Here is a 17,456-nt window from a genome sequence, read left to right as displayed (position 1 = left end):
TTACAATCTGAAGTATGGATTCATCTGAAATGTAAACATACCAGGGAATGAGACCATTTTAACCTCCTGGGGGGGCAGTGGTGGTTTGGGGGTAGAACTCTCCTTCCACGTGGGAGACCCAAGTTCTATTCCCAGCCAATGCGCCTCAGGCGCAGCCACCACCTGCCAGTCAGCGGAGGCTTGCTTGTGTGTTGCTATGATGCTGAACAGGTTTCAGCAGAGCTTCCAGACTAAGAGTAAGGCTAAGCTGGGAAGGGCCTGGCGATCTACTTCTGAAAATCAGCTGAGAAAAGCTCTGTGGATCACAAGGGTCTGATCCATGACCGATAGTGGAGATGGTGAAGGACCAGGCAGCGTTTTATTCTGTGGAGCGTGGCTTCGGGGCCGACCGGCTGGCAGCGAAAACAGCAGCGATAGGTTTGAGGTAAAAGGAGCGAAGGTTGTTCTTGAGCGTGGGCATCTCTTACTTTGAGACACAAAGGGACAGTGGAATTCTTTTAAAACTGTGGTTCTACTTTTCACAGTTTAGATTTTTTGGAGGTCAGATGGTTATCCCCTTCCACCTTAAAAATGAAAAAAGAAAAGAAACATTGTAGTAAAGTCCCCGTGATGCAGAGCTGTCCCATGCAGCAGGAAGCCAGGGTTCCCCTGAGTCGGCGTTGTGCAGGAGTTCCACTGCACCCAGACAGAAAGCATGCAAATCACCACTTTAAGTTTTCTGCTGACAAGGAAGCATGAGAAGGAAGACGGTGTTATAAACACTGAAGACAGTGCAGAAATTTTGCTGTCGTCTTGGTTTTTAATCCTTCACCTTCATCTCTTGTTCATACCACAGAAGTCCCCTTAGGGCACCTCCACTTCATCTTCCTCTCTTGCTCACACCATAAGAGTCCCCTTAGGGTACCTTCACTTCGTTTTACCCTGTTCTGAAAGTGCACAGCATACCAGGATATCCGGCGGCCCAAGCTGCCTGTGCCCTGTGCTCAGCAGACAGCAGTGCTCACCTGCCCCATCTCCTACAGTGTGCCAGGTGATCGGGATGGCAGCGCTCACCCGCCCTGTCTCCTGCAGTGTGCCAGGTGATCGAGATGGCAGTGCTCACCTGCCCCGTCTCCTGCAGTGTGCCAGGTGATCGGGATGGCAGTGCTCACCCGCCCCATCTCCTGCAGTGTGCCAGGTGATCGAGATGGCAGTGCTCACCTGCCCCATCTCCTGCAGTGTGCCAGGTGATCGGGATGGCAGCACTTACCCGCCCCGTCTCCTGCAGTGTGCCAGGTGATCGGGATGGCAGTGCTCAACCGCCCCATCTCCTGCAGTGTGCCAGGTGATCGGGATGGCAGTGCTCACCCGCCCTGTCTCCTGCAGTGTGCCAGGTGATCGGGATGTATGACTATACGGCGCAGAACGATGACGAGCTGGCCTTCAGCAAGGGCCAGATCATCAACGTCCTCAACAAGGAAGACCCCGACTGGTGGAAAGGAGAAGTCAGCGGACAAGTGGGGCTCTTCCCGTCCAATTACGTGAAGCTGACCACAGACATGGACCCCAGCCAGCAATGTAAGTGCCCGGTGGCTCCGTCGCTGCCCATTTCTGGTGTCTTTCGGTAAAACATGCAGCATTGCTCTGATTCTGCGAGCTTTGTTTGCAGAACTTAAAGCTAGACACTGCTGCATTCGCAACAGTCTCTTTGAAGACCTTCTGTAATGCAAGACGTTATCTCATGGGGTTCTTTTTTTTTTTTTTTTCATTCCTTCTGTAGCATGTCCCTTCCCTCCCGCCCTTCCCCGTTTTCCTTTTTTGTAAAATCATTTTGGCACCATGCTGTTTACATGCCTGACTCATTTTCCTAGCTTGAATTTTGCTCATTGTTTTGTTTTGCTTATGTGTTGTTTTCCTCCTTTTTCTAGGAATCATATGTTGCCCATCCCCCACTCAGGCTTGAAAGTCCTCAAAGAGACCCACTATCCCATATCACTGCCCAGAGGGATGATGGGAGATGCAGCCTTGATCATGTGACCTCCAGCATGATCACCCACTGCCTTCTGAGTACAAGAACCCGCTGCACAGCACTTTACCTCATTTCCTTAGCTGCATGTGATCGCAATGTTTGAGTTACTTGCAGAGACAGAAGTGAAACTTGCAAAAACACACAGGGTAGTGGGTCCTTTTGTGGCTTTCCTCACAACTCAAATTGACTTCCCCCCACCTTTGCACAGGGGCTTTCAATAGTTTGGAGATTCTTTTTAAATCTATATTTTAGCCTTTTAATAAAAAAAAAAGAAAAATCGCTTCTTTGCTATTTTGGTTTTGCAAAAAGACCCACTATCAAGGAATGCTGCATGTGCTGTTAAAAATGTTCCCAATGTCCATAAATCTGAGACTTGCTGTAACTTTTCATTTTGTCCAGTGTTACCAACTAAGTTGTGTAGTTTGGGCTCCCCCCATAGAAGCGCAGAGGAGTTCAGTGTGTCTGTTTTAAAGATGTGTAGAATGAGCCCGATTAAACAGAAGGTGTTTTGTGCGTGTTTGTGTATCAGATGTACCACACTGAGCATGTGACACATCCTGCAGCTAAGAAATCAGTCCTCCCCGTCACAGAAGCCACGCCCCGTAGGATGCTCTGATCATACTGCATTCATTTTATTTTGCACAGTGACCTTGTAGCCACATGAGAAAGCACCTGTGTTTTTGTTTCGTCTCAGATTTATCTGGTTGAGTTGGTATTTTCTGTTTTGGGTTTTAAATTTTGTGTGTTTTCATACCATGGATCAGTTAAGATCAACAACACCGGCAAGCTCTCCTCAGTCTCTGTTACATGACGTTGTATTCCCGTAACTTATCGTGGAATGACATATTTTGAATAAGTAATTTTCTTGACAAGAAAGAATGTATAGAAATCTCCCTGCAATTAATTTCCAATGTTTACATTTTTTAACTAGACTGTGGAATTTCTACAGATTAATATTAAATGGCGCTCATGGTCCGTTCGTGTATTAGATGTGCTGTAGCCGAAGCCGTGTTTGTCTTTCAAACATCAGTTTCAAGCTTTCAAGCTCTCAGTAAAATGCCTGTTGCAGACAGCACAGCATATGGGGGCTGGGGAGCCTCAGGCACAGCCTAGCTGTCCGGCTAATATCTCTGAACATGGCGTCACTGGTGTTTGCACCCCTCTGTCCTGAGTCTGTGCCGGCAGTGCTGGGGAGGCCCCCCATGTTCACGTGGTACAGTGAGGATGGCACCCCCTTGTCCCGTTGCGCTTCAGTGTTTTAATGGATGTGAATGTAAAATATATAAATATCTAAACCTGCGGCTTTAACAACTGTAATACAACCTTTTGAATTAGTTACGTGTATAGATAATTAAATTCTTCATATAAAAGTTAGACGGAAATGTCTCTGTGTTCTTGATGTCGCAACCTGGCAGCGGTGACGGGGTCCCAAACAGACTAGACGTCAGCAGGTGGGCTGCAGCCTGCGTGCCACTCCGACACGTGTTCTCCGAAATACAGACCTGGTCGATCCTCGCTGAGTCCTGTCTGAACGACCTCCCTCTCCCCTTACCCCTCTCCCTTCCCTGGGCAGTCTGTAAACCACTGTTCCTGGTAATACTGGTTTTGAAGGGTAGAACTACCCTCAGCTTAGCAGCTCACTGTCTCATTGGGCTCTCGGTGTATGCTGTTGATACATTGGATTAGGTGTGTGATTTGGCTCCAGGAACAAAACCTTTGTCCAGAAGATGTATCATAACAAGAGACTGTTGACATCCAAAAATAAGTGGGTCAAGATGGAAGCTTTCACATCTTCATACACTCGATAAGGGTCCACCTTCGCCACACACACTCTAGAGTCGGGTTGCCTTTGCAGAAATAAGCCAGCGTCCCCACTGGTGACCGCCTGCTTGATTCCACCCTTCTAAACTTATTGGTCCTTCCCTGACGTTCACTTGAAAAGCAATTTCATTCATCAGTTCAGCAAATATTTTGGGGGGAGACATTGCCTATACGTAGGGTACCCTGCTGGGCCCCGGGGAGAATGTGGTTCTCAGTGGAGACAGGGTCCCTGGAAGAGACCAAGCTGAAATGCAAACCGCGAAGCACGGGTGAAGGCCCCTCTGAGCACAGACCCTGGAGCAGATGGGGTGGGGGGATTGCAGAGAAAGAGTCACAGAATCGTTCAAGAGGAAATGATGTTTAATCTGAGACCTGAAGAGTATAAGGGGAGCCAGATGAAGATGGGGAGAGGTGGATATTCCAGATGGAGGCATTAGGGTCTGCAAAGGGCGGGAGCTGGGTGGAGATGAGCTGCCCATCACTGCCCCCCAGCCCACCTCCTTGTGGGTCAAAGGTCAAGTCAGCCAACCCCACCTTTTTCCAAGAGCCCATTGTATAAATCAGCACCTCTTCTCCAGCCTTGAGCTTGGCTGGAAGGGACACGGTTGTCAAGGTGGGTAATACTCTGCAGTACTCTTTGGAACACTCAAATACCCCTCTGTAGGTTATCCCTCTAGGCTTTCTCCTGCGTCTGTGAAGCTGACATGAGTTGTTCCCCAAGAAATTGCTCCCCCCACCAAGATGGAGTGTGCGTGATTATAGTCTCCATCTAACCCAGTGCTTCTCGCCGGGGCACTCCCCCCCTGCACTGGATGTTGGCAATGTCTGAAGACATTTTTTGATGGTTACAATTTGGGGCGGGGGGTTCTACTGGCATCTAGTAGGTAGAAGCCGAGGATGCTGTTAAATATCCCACAATGCACAGGACAGTCCCCCACAACAAACAGTTAACGGGCCCAAACTGTAAGGTAGTGTTGAGGTTGAGAAACCCCAGTCTCACCCACTGGCCACCTTGGTCACTGTTGACCAGGTTGCTCATGTCCAAAAGTGGCCCAGTTAGTGGCTGCTGGGGTCACTGTGATAACAGCTGTTAGGAACATTTTATCATTTAATAAGCTTATATGGTATATGTGACAGTGGCTGCAACAATGGGCTCAAGCATAATGATTGTGAGGATGGCACAGGACCAGGCAGTATTTTGTTCTGTCGTACATCGGGTCGCTGTGAGTCAGAGCTGACTCACTTGCATCTGACAACAACATATACCTGCTGCATAAAAAGTGTCCCAGAACCTTGTTTTTATATTTTAAACTTGTCCTTACTATTCTTGATTATTCCCCATAACTATTTGTACTTTGTCATATTCTTCAAGAACCTGGCTAATGAAAAGTTGAATAAAAGGGAAGAAAAGCGATTTACTTCTAATTAAATCAGTAAAGAGATACTAAGTATCTCCTTTGGCCTCAGAATTTGAAAGTGTCAGGCTTTTTGAGGTCTTTGTTAAACAAAAGCAACTGGTCATTAAATCGTTTAATTTTGTATTGGTGTTGATTTGTCTGCATGAATATATTTACAACTGAACTTTGGATACAGTTTTGCTCCAGTAACATGTGGACAAGAAGACAAAGGCCAAAGCTTTATCTTGCAGACATGAATTGCCTCCTCATGGCCACTGTCTCAGCACCGCAGGAGCGGAGCCTAGAGAGCTGAAGGAACAGGGTGTTTGTCAGAGGCCCCCCAAGTTGTCCACACCCCAGCTGCCTCCGCTTAAAAGGGTGTCTTGAGAAACTGATCTAACGTTACAACGTATTGGACCATACGTGTATTATGGAAACGTTTCTGCCCAGCTCTGTTGGAAGCACAGCAAGCCCAGACTGGGTTATCTACACCTTTCTTTCTTTCTTTTTTCAATCATTAAAAAGAAAAACCTAGTAACACCAGCTCAGGAAAACCTTCTAAATAGTAGCTTAGCCATAGGGACTTGGCTATATGACTTTACTTACAGAAACGGCAGTTTCATACGGTTCAGCCTGACACACATACTAGATGAGGTGCTGAAAAATGCCTTGAATTAGTGAATCGAATGAATGAATGAATGTGAAGAAAACACAATGGTCCCCGTTCTTAGCGTACATTACATCACCCTCACAGAGGAAACTGAGATGTCTCTCCAGTTTCCTTCTCTTTAGATTCGAGTTTCCCCAATGCTCCTGGTATCTTCCTCTTGGTCCGAGAAGGAGGGTGAGGGAGGACCAGGGAGGTGAAGGTGGCCCACATCGCCTGGGCCGAGTCTCCATTCCAGCTCTGGCAGGACAGTTAGAGAGTGGGTATAACATCCCACGACCAGTCCTGCTTCCTGGCAAATTGAAAAATCATCCCTGGAGGGAAGCGAGTATTATTTTTTTCATCTAGTAAAATTATAAATCAATCATGTTCACTTTTTTTAGTTCCGAAAATACCCAAGAGAGTTTTTAGAGAAACTCGTTGAATGCCAGCAGTTCCAAAAATGCCTGGAAAAATGGCCTCTTCTCCAAAGTGTCTGGTACCTTGGATCTGGTATGATGGGGAAACAGCAAGGTCAAAGGACACAATAGCTGTCTTCTGTGAACGTTTCTCCTCAGCCGCTGTTCTCTTGGGCCCCTCGTGGAAAACACTTACGGAAAAACCAGACTTCCAGAATGTTTCTTGGTGTGTAGTTATTCCACTTCAAAGAGTTCCATTGCCTCTCAGGAAAGTCTGTCCTTTAAATCAAAAACTTCTTAGGCATTTTTTAAAATGAGAATGACTTGATTCACAAAAATTTAAGACTTTGTAAAAAAATGAGAATCAGCTAAAAAATTCTTGTGTCAGTGCAACTTGCTGTTAAGCATACTACCTTTTAGAAGCTACCTTGTTATTACGATATCAACAAGCTAGGTGTGTGTCAGAAAGAGACAGGCAGACAGAAAGGGGCAGAGAAAGGCAGAGAGCCAGAGACCGATTTACAGGTGACTAAAATGTCCTGGTGGCGCAGCGGTTAAGCGTTCAGCTGCTAATCGAAAGGTTGGTGGTTTGAACCCACCAGCTGCTCCGAGAGAGAAAGACGTGGCGGTCTGCTTCTGTAAAGATGACAGCCTTGGAAACCCTGTGGGGCAGTTCTACCCTGTCCTGTAGGGTCACTACGAGTTGGGATCGACACAATGGCAGTGGGTTTGAAATGCCTATGTCTGTAGCTTGGTAACTCGGTTTGAATTGTGAGGCCAGCGCGTAGGCGGAGCAGATAAATACCACTCCATAGAGGATTCCGGCCAAGGCTGACAGCTGCTGTTTCCACATGTGCCTGGCACGTTGTTCCACAGTGATGTTGCAAGCCTCGAAAGAGGAAGTATCGCTTCCTTTGACTCAGCCTGTCAGAGTTGAAAAAGCTGGACAGGCTTTCTCTTGATGTAGTTGCTCCAAACTCTGAGCTAGGAGAGGGTAAGGCACTTTTTCTGCCATTTTTCATAAAAGAAGCTGTTTCATGGGGGAACGTATTAAACAACCAATCCCCCTGGTTTCCCTGAAATGTCCTGTGCTGGCCCTTCACCCATCTGGGTCCCTGTCACAACGCAGCCATGCACACCAATCCACTTAGTCACACTCCAGACCCCACTGGGAGGGAAGAAACAGGCTGATGGGGGGGGGGGGGTGGAGATGCTCCCTGCAGACTACAAGATGACCTGAGACCCTAGAAGGCACTAGGACTCATTGAGGACACCGAGGGTCCTGGGAAGTGTAGTGAGTTTTCTTTCCAGTAGGACCCCTTGAGAAGAACAGCCCTGTCCATCCCAGAGAGGCCGTGGGTGGGGCAAACGTTTAATGGTCTCGGCTGCTAACGGAAAGGTTGGAGGTTCGCATCTGCCAAGAGGAACCTCGGAAGAAAGGCCTGGCGATCTATGTCAAAAAAATCAGCCATTGAAAACCGTTGGGAAGGACTCCTTTGGTGCACATTTTCAATGCGCACGCTCAAGATGCAGCCGGCCTGCCTCAGCAGTGATTCTTTCTCTCCCTGACTGTGGACCAATTTCCCAGAGACACAGGCTTGCTGGAGACACCCTTGCTCTGTCCCACAGAAGGGTGCATGTTGTTACTGATTTTCAGCTCTCATTCCGGTCCTCCACCAGAAAAACGTGGTGCCCATGTATAATACCCGTGGCCATCAGGTCGATTCTAACTCGTAGCGACCCTGTAGGACAGAGCAGAACTGCCCCCATAGGGTTTCCAAGGAGCAGCTGGTGGATTCGAACTGCTGATCTTTTGGCTAGCAGCCATAGCTCTTCAAGTTCAGCGTAGTATTTTACTCGTTTTTTTATTAAAGTATACCCACCCCAGTGCCGTCGAGTCGATTCCGACTCATAGCAACCCTATAGGACAGAGTAGAACTGCCCCATAGAGTTTCCAAGGAGCGCCTGGCGGATTTGAACTGCTGACCTTTTGGTTAGCAGCCATAGCGCTTAACCACTATACCACCAGGGTTTCCATTAGAACATTTTATTTTCCTACAGACCACCTGCCCATAAAAAAAATATAGGAAGATCTTTATTCAGGGAAGCGGGGGTGGCGGGGTGGGGTGTGGTCATCGTAACTATCCTGGGCTAAGGTTCAGAGCAGGGGTTCAAATCCCAGCTCAGCCACTTACTGGCTGTGTGACCTTGGGTGAGCCACTTCATCTCTTTGTGTGTCAGTTTCCTCGTGTGTGAAAAGGAGATGATGGTAACAGTGCCTAGTGGACAGTAAGCACCCAGTAGAGGCTAGCTCTGTTGTTGCTGGAGACAAGCAGCATCTGTGCTCAGTGGATTCAGTCCAGTGGCGTCCTGCGTCCTTTGCATTAAACGAGACACCAGGTGAATTTTGTACCTTTTAAGAACTATCAGAAAACTTGCGTTTACAGGTGAGGGGCTTCAGAGTGGAATGATCGGACAAGTTCCCTCAAAGCCTGCAGATGTCTCCTTTCAGGATTTCCCCATTCGCTTGTGGACAAATCACGGTCCCCTTTTCTCCATTAACAGGAGGCAAAGCAAGCAGCTCTTAAAAGTATCTCCCCTACGCTCCCAGATGGGCCACGGCCCTCCTTGAACTTGGGGCCACATTCTGATGAGCAGACTCCTGGTGGGTGTGGAGAAGCTGCCCCTGAGGTTCACACAGCCGACGGCGGGGGTGTGGGTGGGCAACCGGGAAAACGGATAATGTGCGAGGCTTTTAAAGGTCACATCAGTGGACACTGTTGGCAGGCCCATGCGGGGCGCCACAATAAACCTGTCACGAATGCCTCGAGCCACTGTGTCCTTTCTTTCTCAGCTCTGCTTTCTGTGGCCTGTGTTCACTTGCCAGCAAAGAATGGGATGTTCAGCCTCAACATGGTAGCAGCTGGCTGTTTAAGCAGTGGTATAGCTTGGACAAGGACCGTGTGCTGCAAGGGGGGCTGCCCCACAGTGCCATCTCCAGAGCAGCCACCCCCAGCATGGCCAGAGACTCAGGGAGATTAATTCTCTCCTTGGCCCTCCACGTCCCCCTGGAGACACCGCTTGGGACCAGAGCCTTGGGAGGGAGGCGTTTGTCAGCCCTCCAGCTGAGCTCCGGCCCTGCAGTCTTCCCAGAGGGGAGGACCAGCCAGGGAGCCCCCTTTCTTGTTACCGTGGGAAGGGGGCCTTCAGACACCCCATCCAGTTGAACCCTCAACCTACCGTGTCTTCAAGGGCAGAAGTACATCTGCCGGTTCTCTCTCTCTGTATGTCTCTATCTATTGCTCTCCCTTTCTGTTTGTGTGTGTGTCTCTATCTCTGTCTCTCTATCTCACTCTCTGTCTCTCTCCCTCTCTCTCTGTCTCTTTCTCCCTCTGTCTCTCCCTTTCTCCCTCTGTCTCTATCTTTCTCCCTCTCTGTCTCTGTCTCTCTTTCTCTCTCTATCTCCCTTGCTGTCTCCATCTCTTTCTCTCCTCTGCTGTGGACATTGCCTCTGAGGCAAGGAGATACCCAGCCTGCCTGTGTTTCCCCAACCAGCAGCCCTTATCCTCTTCCTCCTTAAGGAGTGACTGAGGGCTATGGCACGGCACTGGCAGTTGGGCTGGTCTCAGAGGAACAGAGCCGACCAGAAGCCTGCTCTCGGGGAACTCATAGGAGAGAGAGAGAGACACCCGGCAAACAAATAAGCCAAAGCATTTCTGCCAGGGACGGGACAGATCGTGACTAAGGGCCAGGGCAATGGCACGTGGGATGGCCCGGGAAGGCGTTTCTGAAGAAGTGATGTGGGATAGAGCCCTGGGAAGGAGTCGGCACGGGACGATGGAGGGGAACAGAATCCTGAGCTGAAGGAACAGCAGGTGCAAAGCCCTGAGGGTGAGTGAGCTTCTGCCTCCCCTGTAGGATGGCAGTGGTCTTCCAGCTGGTCTCTCTGCAGCCTTGCTCAGCATCCAGCTTCACCTCCACACTGTGGGCAGAGAGCCATAGTAAAACCTCACAAGTCTGATTAAGGCCCCACCAGCTGCCATCTGGTCAGAACCGACTCATGGCAACTCCATGTGTGTCAGAGTGGAACTATGCCCCATAACGTTTTCAATGACTGATTTTTTTGGAAGTAGATTGCCAGGCCTTTCTTCCAAGGTGCCTATGGGTGCACTCGAATGCCAGCCTTTCACTTAGCAGCCAATCACATTAACCATTTGCACCACTCGGACTGCGGTCCTGGTGGGATAAAGACCCAAACCTACGTGGTCTGCAAGGCTCTGCCTCATTGGCTTCCTTCATCTCCAGCCCACCTGGAAGCCCTCTTCCCTGTCTCTCCCCGTTAATACTCGTTTGGCTCAATCCTGTGGCACAGCCTAGTCTCTATTTCTCAGGGACGCCTTCCCGGACCCCAGCTTTTCTTCACGAGCTGCTGACGGAACTGTCAGTTGGAGGCCGCGTCATCTGAACACCTTCCCCAAGCGTCCAGAATATTGCAGATGAAGGACAAATGGGCCTCCAGCTGGCGGGAGGGGACCGATGCTTGGTGAGGTGAAGGCCTGGTCCGGGCTGGTTCCAGAGCTGGTCTCCTGGGTCTGACCCAGAGTTTTTTCTTGTCCTTCCTGCTGCCTTTTCAGTCACAGTGATGTCCTGTCACGAAAGCCCAGGCTTCTGCTGCCCAACAGCCTTCCAGCTGGCCCTGTTGAGCACCATCTGTTTTGACCTCCACACCCCTTGATGAAAGGGTCCACTTTCATCATCCCCAACCCCAAATACACGCCTGGGCCCACTGTGGCATTCTTGGACCCGGAGTCAGGGAAGTGGTGAGGGGTGTGCAGTCTGTGGATGCAGAGTCCCCCTGGTTGTGTAACTTAACCTCCCACACCCTCAGCCATACAACCGATAGGATCACGTACCTGCCTCTCATCCTATCTGGGAGTGGTCCAGGGGCTTAGGCTCTGTCATCTGCCCCACCCTGCCTGTCCTCACGGTCTCCTCACCACCTCCCCAGGATTCTGGTGTCTAGTTGAAGCAGCTGGTATGCCCCGACTGGAATTGTCCTCCCCGCTGCCCTGCCTTCCCCACCCGTTCATGGTTATCGCCCACCTTCTCTGCTGCTTTCCCCAACATCATTATCCAGGCAGATGCTGCTCATCCATGAAGATGGGTGTGGAGAGGACTGGTACATCAGACACAGATACTCTTATAACTAGACTGTGAGCTCCTTGGGAGCGAGGCCCGTTCCTCAACGTTACCCCCCATTAAGCCTACACAGTAACAGCACTAAATAGTGGTTGTATTTCACCTTGTATTGTTTATTTATTGTGTGAGGCTGTGGCCCCATCTAGGCTGTAAACTGGTTGGCGGGGTCTGTCTACGTAGCACACTCGCACGTCCCCCATGGTTGTATTTCACCTCGTATAGCTTCCGGGCCAACTGACTGGAAGAGATCCATAATTATGCCTATTCCCAAGAAAGGTGATCCAAATGAATGTGGAAATTATAGAACAATATCATTAATATCACAGACAAGCAAAATTTTGTTGAAGATCATTAAAAAAAGGCTGCAGCAGTATATCGACAGGGAACTGCCAGAAATTCAGGCGAGTTTCAGAAGAGGATGTGGAACCAGGGATATCATTGCTGTTGTCAGATGGATCCTGGCTGAAAGCAGAGAATACCAGAAGGATGTTTACCTGTGTCTTATTGACTATGCAAAGGCACTCGACTGTGTGGATCATAACAAATTATGGATAACATTATGAAGGATAGGAATTCCAGAACACTTAATTGTGCTCCTGAGGAACCTTTACTTAGATCAAGAGGCAGTTGTTCGGACAGAACAAGGGGATACTGATTGGTTTAAAGTCAGGAAAGGTGTGCTTCAGGGTTGTATTCTTTCACCATACCTATTCAATCTATATGCTGAGCAAACAATCCGAGAAGCTGTACTATATGAAGAAGAACAGGCCGTCAGGACTGGAGGAAGACTCATTAACAACCTGCGTTATGCAGATGACACAATCTTGCTTGCTGAAAGTGAAGAGGACTTGAAGCACTTACTAATGAAGATCAAAGACCACAGCCTTCAGTATGGATTGCACCTCAACATAAAGAAAACAAAAATCCTCACAAGTGGACCAATGAGCAACATCATGATAAACGGAGAAAAGATTGAAGTTGTCAAGGATTTCATTTTACTTGGATCCACAATCAACAGCCATGGAAGTAGCAGTCAAGAAATCAAAAGACACATTGCATTGGGTAAATCTGCTGCAAAGGACCTCTTTAGAGTGTTGAAGAGCAAAGATGTCACCTTGAAGACTAAGGTGCGCCTGACCCAAGCCATGATATTTTCAATCACATCATGTGCATGTGAAAGCTGGACAATGAATAAGGAAGATCGAAGAAGAACGGATGCCTTTGAATTGTAGTGTTGGTGAAGAATATTGAATACACCATGGACTTCCAAAAGAACGAAGAAATCTGTCTTATAAGTACAACCAGAATGCTCCTTAGAAGCAAGGATGGCAAGACTGTGTCTTACATACTTTGGACATGTTGTCAGGAGGGATCAGTCCCTGGAGAAGGACATCATGCTTGGCAGAGTACAGGGTCAGCGGAAAAGAGGAGGACCCTCAACAAGGTGGATTGACACAGTGGCTGCAACAATGAGCTCAAGCATAACAACGATTGTAAGGATGGCTCAGGACCGAGCAGTGTTTCCTTCTGTTGTGCATAGGGTCGCTATGAGTCGGAACCAACTCAATGGCATCTAATAACAAGAACAACGACAACATAGTTTGTTTATTGTGTGAGGCCGTGGCCCCATCTAGGCTGTAAACTGGTCGGTGAGGTCTCTCTACATAGCACACTGGCACGTCCCGCATGGTGCCTCACTCACCTGTTGCTCCCAGAATGCTTCCCCGTCCGACTGTTCCACAGGCTCAGTCCGTCCCCCACATTAGCCTCCGTTCTCCCGCTGTGCATGACCTAGAACCCACCAGACCTGTGCTTGGGAGACACCATTGTTTGAGAATGAAATTCACTTCAAAGTCCACCCCAAAGAGGAAATGAGCTTATTAATCAAAGGAATTACTTGTCATCCTTCTTCTTTTATTTATATTTTAAAAAATGTATATAACAAAACATTGGCCAATTCAAGAATTTTTGCCTGTATAATTCAGCGACATTGATTACGTACATCATGCTGGGCAGCCATAATCACTATCCTTTTCCAAATTATTCCACCATTATTACACAGAAACTCAGTGTCTCCTAAACAGTAACTGCCCGTCCCCTCCTTCCCACCCCCAGTAACCACTAACAAGCTTTTATCTGTAGGCATATACCCTTCCTAGATATTTCATGAAAGTGCGATCATACAATACTTGTCCTTTTGTGCCTGACTTATTTCACTCCACATAATGTTTCCAAGGCTCATGCATGTTGTGGCATGCACCAGGACTTCACTTCTCTTTAGGTCTGAGGACAGCACTGGGTTTTGGGTTAGTATTCCATTGCATGTATGTACCATATTTTGTGTATCCATCCATCTGTTGATGGGCATTTAGGTTGTTTCCACCTTTTGGCTGTTGTGAACAGTGCTGCAGTGAACACTGTGTTATCATAATTCTCATAACCACCCTAAGTACTATCTATTTGTCTTTTTTTTTTTTTCCTGTGGCTCCCCCCACCCCTCCTAGAATATAAGGTCCGTGAAAGCAGAAACCCTGGCAGATGTATGTAGCTGCTAAAAATGAGTGGAGATATCACCACTCATGTTTTCCCCTGTGTCCAAGCAGGTCGTTTTGCCAAGTTAGAACAGAGCCCAGGCTATTCTCAGAGCCTTATGAAGAAAGTCCAGTGGGGTGAAGTCAACCTGCCCCTCTAGGCTGCCTAGAGCGGCTGTGAGCGCTGGGTCTGGTCACCCAAGGGTCATTTTCAGAGAAGACTCGGCTGCCTTGGCCCAGCCTGGCCCCACCAGCCCCTGACGGTCCCAGGCTCCAAGGACAGGCACATGCTCTCAGCTAGGTCTTGCAGAAATCTACCAGGAGAGAAATGGGTACAGAGCCCCTCAGGCCCACCCTTTGAAAAGCTGGGAGTTTCGTTGTGATTCTCCAATTCCTAAGACATCACGAACAAAGGTTCCCGCTGCCATTGATTGACTGCAGTTTTGGCAAGTGACTTAACCTCTCTGTGCCTCAGTTTCCTTATTTCTTCAGCGGGAGATGACAACAGTAGCTACTGCATGGGATTGTTTGTGAGAAGTGAGAATGTATATGTGTGCAGTCCCTCGGGCTGAGCCAGCACACAGTGGCGTTCAGTGCCGGCTCTCATTGCCATTACCCCAGCTTTGCTTCCTCACGCTACCCCCACCTGCCATATTCGCCTGCTGAAGCCCAGCTCACCTCTTCCTCCTCTAGAAAATATTCCCGGACCCCTCTCGTCAAAATGACGCTATCCTTCCTCATATCCAAAAAAAAAAAAAATCTATTTGGATGGCTATTACAACACCTCAGTGTGCATTGTGTACCTGAAGGGTTTATTTACAGTAGCTAAGATTCCTAAAATACGGCAGGTTAGCACGTTTCGGAAGCATGAGTCAAGAGCAAAACCAAAGGTGGTGAGATAAATGGTGCCAGGAATGAGCTAAAAACGCACACCATAAGGACGTGCAACCTCGTGTCAGGAATTCCAGTGTCAGTTACAAAGCCATGAATGACATGCCTTTTATTTCTTTAATTTCCCAACTCTTATGGAAACTTGAGAAATAATGTATCCCTGAGAGTAATTTTCACCACTTTTCAACAGTCATTAAACTGCCCAGCACCCACGTAGGCTGGATTCCCCTTCCTGGGAGAAAATTAAGCTCATCTGAAGGCTACATTGATATTGGAAGCTTTTGGGTTACAACTGAGCAGAGCTGAGTGGGAGCCTCAAGAGGGGCCCAGCTATGGTGTCCCCAGGACAGGCTGATGTGGGATGCCTGGGCTCAGCTGGACATAAGCAGGGGAGTCTTAGGTGCCAGTGGGTGGCATTTATCTACCTCTCACCATAGGTGTCGGTCCTCCTGGCTTCTCTGTAATCCAAAATCCCAAAGCCCTTGCTGTCTAGTTGATTCCGACTCATGGTGACCCCATGTGTTTCAGAGTAGAACCGTGCTCCGTTGGGTTTTCAATGGCTGTGATCTTACAGAAGTAGATCTCCAGGCCTTTCTTTTCTTCTACATTGTCACACGGGGATTGGAACTGCCAACCTTTCAGTTGGTAACCAAGGACAAACTGTTTATGCCAGGCTTCCCTATGCCCCAAAGGATGAGAACCAGGCCCATCCCAATCATCACTGTGACCAGTGCACAGTGACAGAACTTTGTTGCTTAAAGAATATGGGGATTTCAGGCACCTGCTAGAGGGTGGAGGGGGAAGACCTGCTTTGGTTACACCCGTTATGGGCTTCTGCTTTTCCTTTGTGAGAGGCCACCCCGCATACACTGCTCCACCCAGAATGTTGGGGGACTACCCCTAGGTCAGTTTCCCCAGGAGAGTCCAGTTTACCCTTGGGGCGGTGGGCACACCTGCTGTAAAAACATCTTGGTGTCAGCATCTGGCCTCATCTAACTTCACAAGAGGGATGGAGACTCAAGATCAACTGCTCAAGGCTGATTCCTGTGAGACGGAGGTCAGGCATGCCTCCACTCACCGGCCCTTTTTACCAATTCTGACACCGTCGGTCCCTCCCATAGCACTCTCTACTTCTCTGCTGGGTTCAATAATTCCTTGTTATGGCCACACAGAACTCCCAGACAGTACTCACAACTATGGGGTTTATTAGGGAAGTAGCAGGTTACAGTCAGGCTCAGGAACACTCAGGATACAGTTCTTTCATCTGGACAACCTATTCTCTTCTCAGCTGTGCCTGTGGGCAGGTCTCTCCCTGGCCCTTGGTTCCTCGGCCTGGGCTCTGCCTGCTCGGGCAAGCATTACAAAGCTCTTTTACCTCTGCAGATAAGTGCCCACAGGCACCCTACTCCACCAGCAAGGCTCAGCCTGAAGGCCCTCAGCTTTCTCGCTGGTGGACCGGCAAACCTAGCTCCACCAAGTGCCCAGAGGCACCCTACTCCGCCAGTAAGCCTCCTGCCTGAAGGCAACCAGCTTTCTCGCTCCATGGGCCAGGAAGCCCCTGTGCCACCTCCTGCCGGCCTCCAGGTTCTGCTGCTACCACTTCTTGGTATCTCCAGTGTTACAGCTCACCCTCTCTGTCTTTGTGTTACAGCTCTTTCTCTCTCTCTCTGTCGCCCTTTAAGCCTAGTGGGATGGAAAGGCTGACCAATCCCATCAATAGGGCTCCATATACCTTATTTGCATAGTCCCACCCCCTCATTTGGTGGGAGTTACAAAGACCATGGCTAGCAGGGCCATATTAAGTTGTTCACTGCCCCGTGTCTGCAGGAAAGACCCTATTTCCTACATGTATGACAGCTTTGAATTCAGGAGAAGCCTTCACTAGAGACGGGAGTTCCAAGAGTCCAGTTAACAGGTATCCTGCTGACCCAAGGCCAAAACCAACAGATTTGGGCTGAATGTCCCCAGAGGCATTGGTATAGTCTTTCCCTTAAAGATGGAGAATCATCCAGCAAGTTTCCACACTGCTGGATGGTACCAGCCCTTACCCTTGGTCCTTCCACATTTCGTTTCTAAATTCTTGATTTCAGCATCACGACCTTCGTAATCTGGTCCTCTCCTTCTTCCCATCTGTTGTGGATTGAATTGTGTCCCCAAAAGATGTGTTGAAGTCCTAACTGCTGTACCTGTGAATGTGGTCTTGTTTGGAAATCGGGTCTTTGAAGATGTGATCAGTTAACATGAAGTCATACTGGAGTAGGGTGGGCTCTAATCCTATATGACTGGTGTCCTTACAAAAGAGCAGAAAGGACAGAGAGACGGAGGAAGGACGGCCATGTGACAACAGAGGCAGATGCAGCTATAAGCCAAAGAATGCCAAGGATTGCCGGGAGCCACCAGAAGCTCGAGAGAGGCTTGGAATGATTTCTCTCTCAGAGCCCTCAGGAGGAATCAACAAGGCCGATACCCTGATTTGGGCTTCTAGCCTCCAGAACTGTGAGACAATAAATTTCTGTTATTAAAAACCACCCACTATGTAGTGCT

At 48.7% G+C, this 17,456-nt stretch overlaps 1 protein-coding gene across 5 annotated transcripts in view; it reads left to right on the top strand.

The window, feature by feature from the left end:
• ITSN1 (intersectin 1) overlaps positions 1-17,456 on the top strand; it is a 229,548-nt gene that overhangs the window by 168,720 nt on the left and 43,372 nt on the right. For 4 of the 5 annotated variants that reach the window (XM_049858659.1, XM_049858660.1, XM_049858661.1 and 1 more), the window contains one exon: positions 1,366-1,557. In XM_049858659.1, the coding sequence (XP_049714616.1) occupies positions 1,366-1,557 (192 nt within the window). Of the gene's footprint in view, positions 1-1,365; positions 1,558-1,907; positions 3,371-17,456 lie in introns of those variants that run through there. The other variant, XM_049858662.1, reaches the window with a different exon arrangement.

Source organism: Elephas maximus, chromosome 18, assembly GCF_024166365.1.
Source record: "Elephas maximus indicus isolate mEleMax1 chromosome 18, mEleMax1 primary haplotype, whole genome shotgun sequence".
Lineage (NCBI taxonomy): Eukaryota > Metazoa > Chordata > Mammalia > Proboscidea > Elephantidae > Elephas > Elephas maximus.
This window is presented reverse-complemented; position numbering and strand designations above follow the sequence as displayed.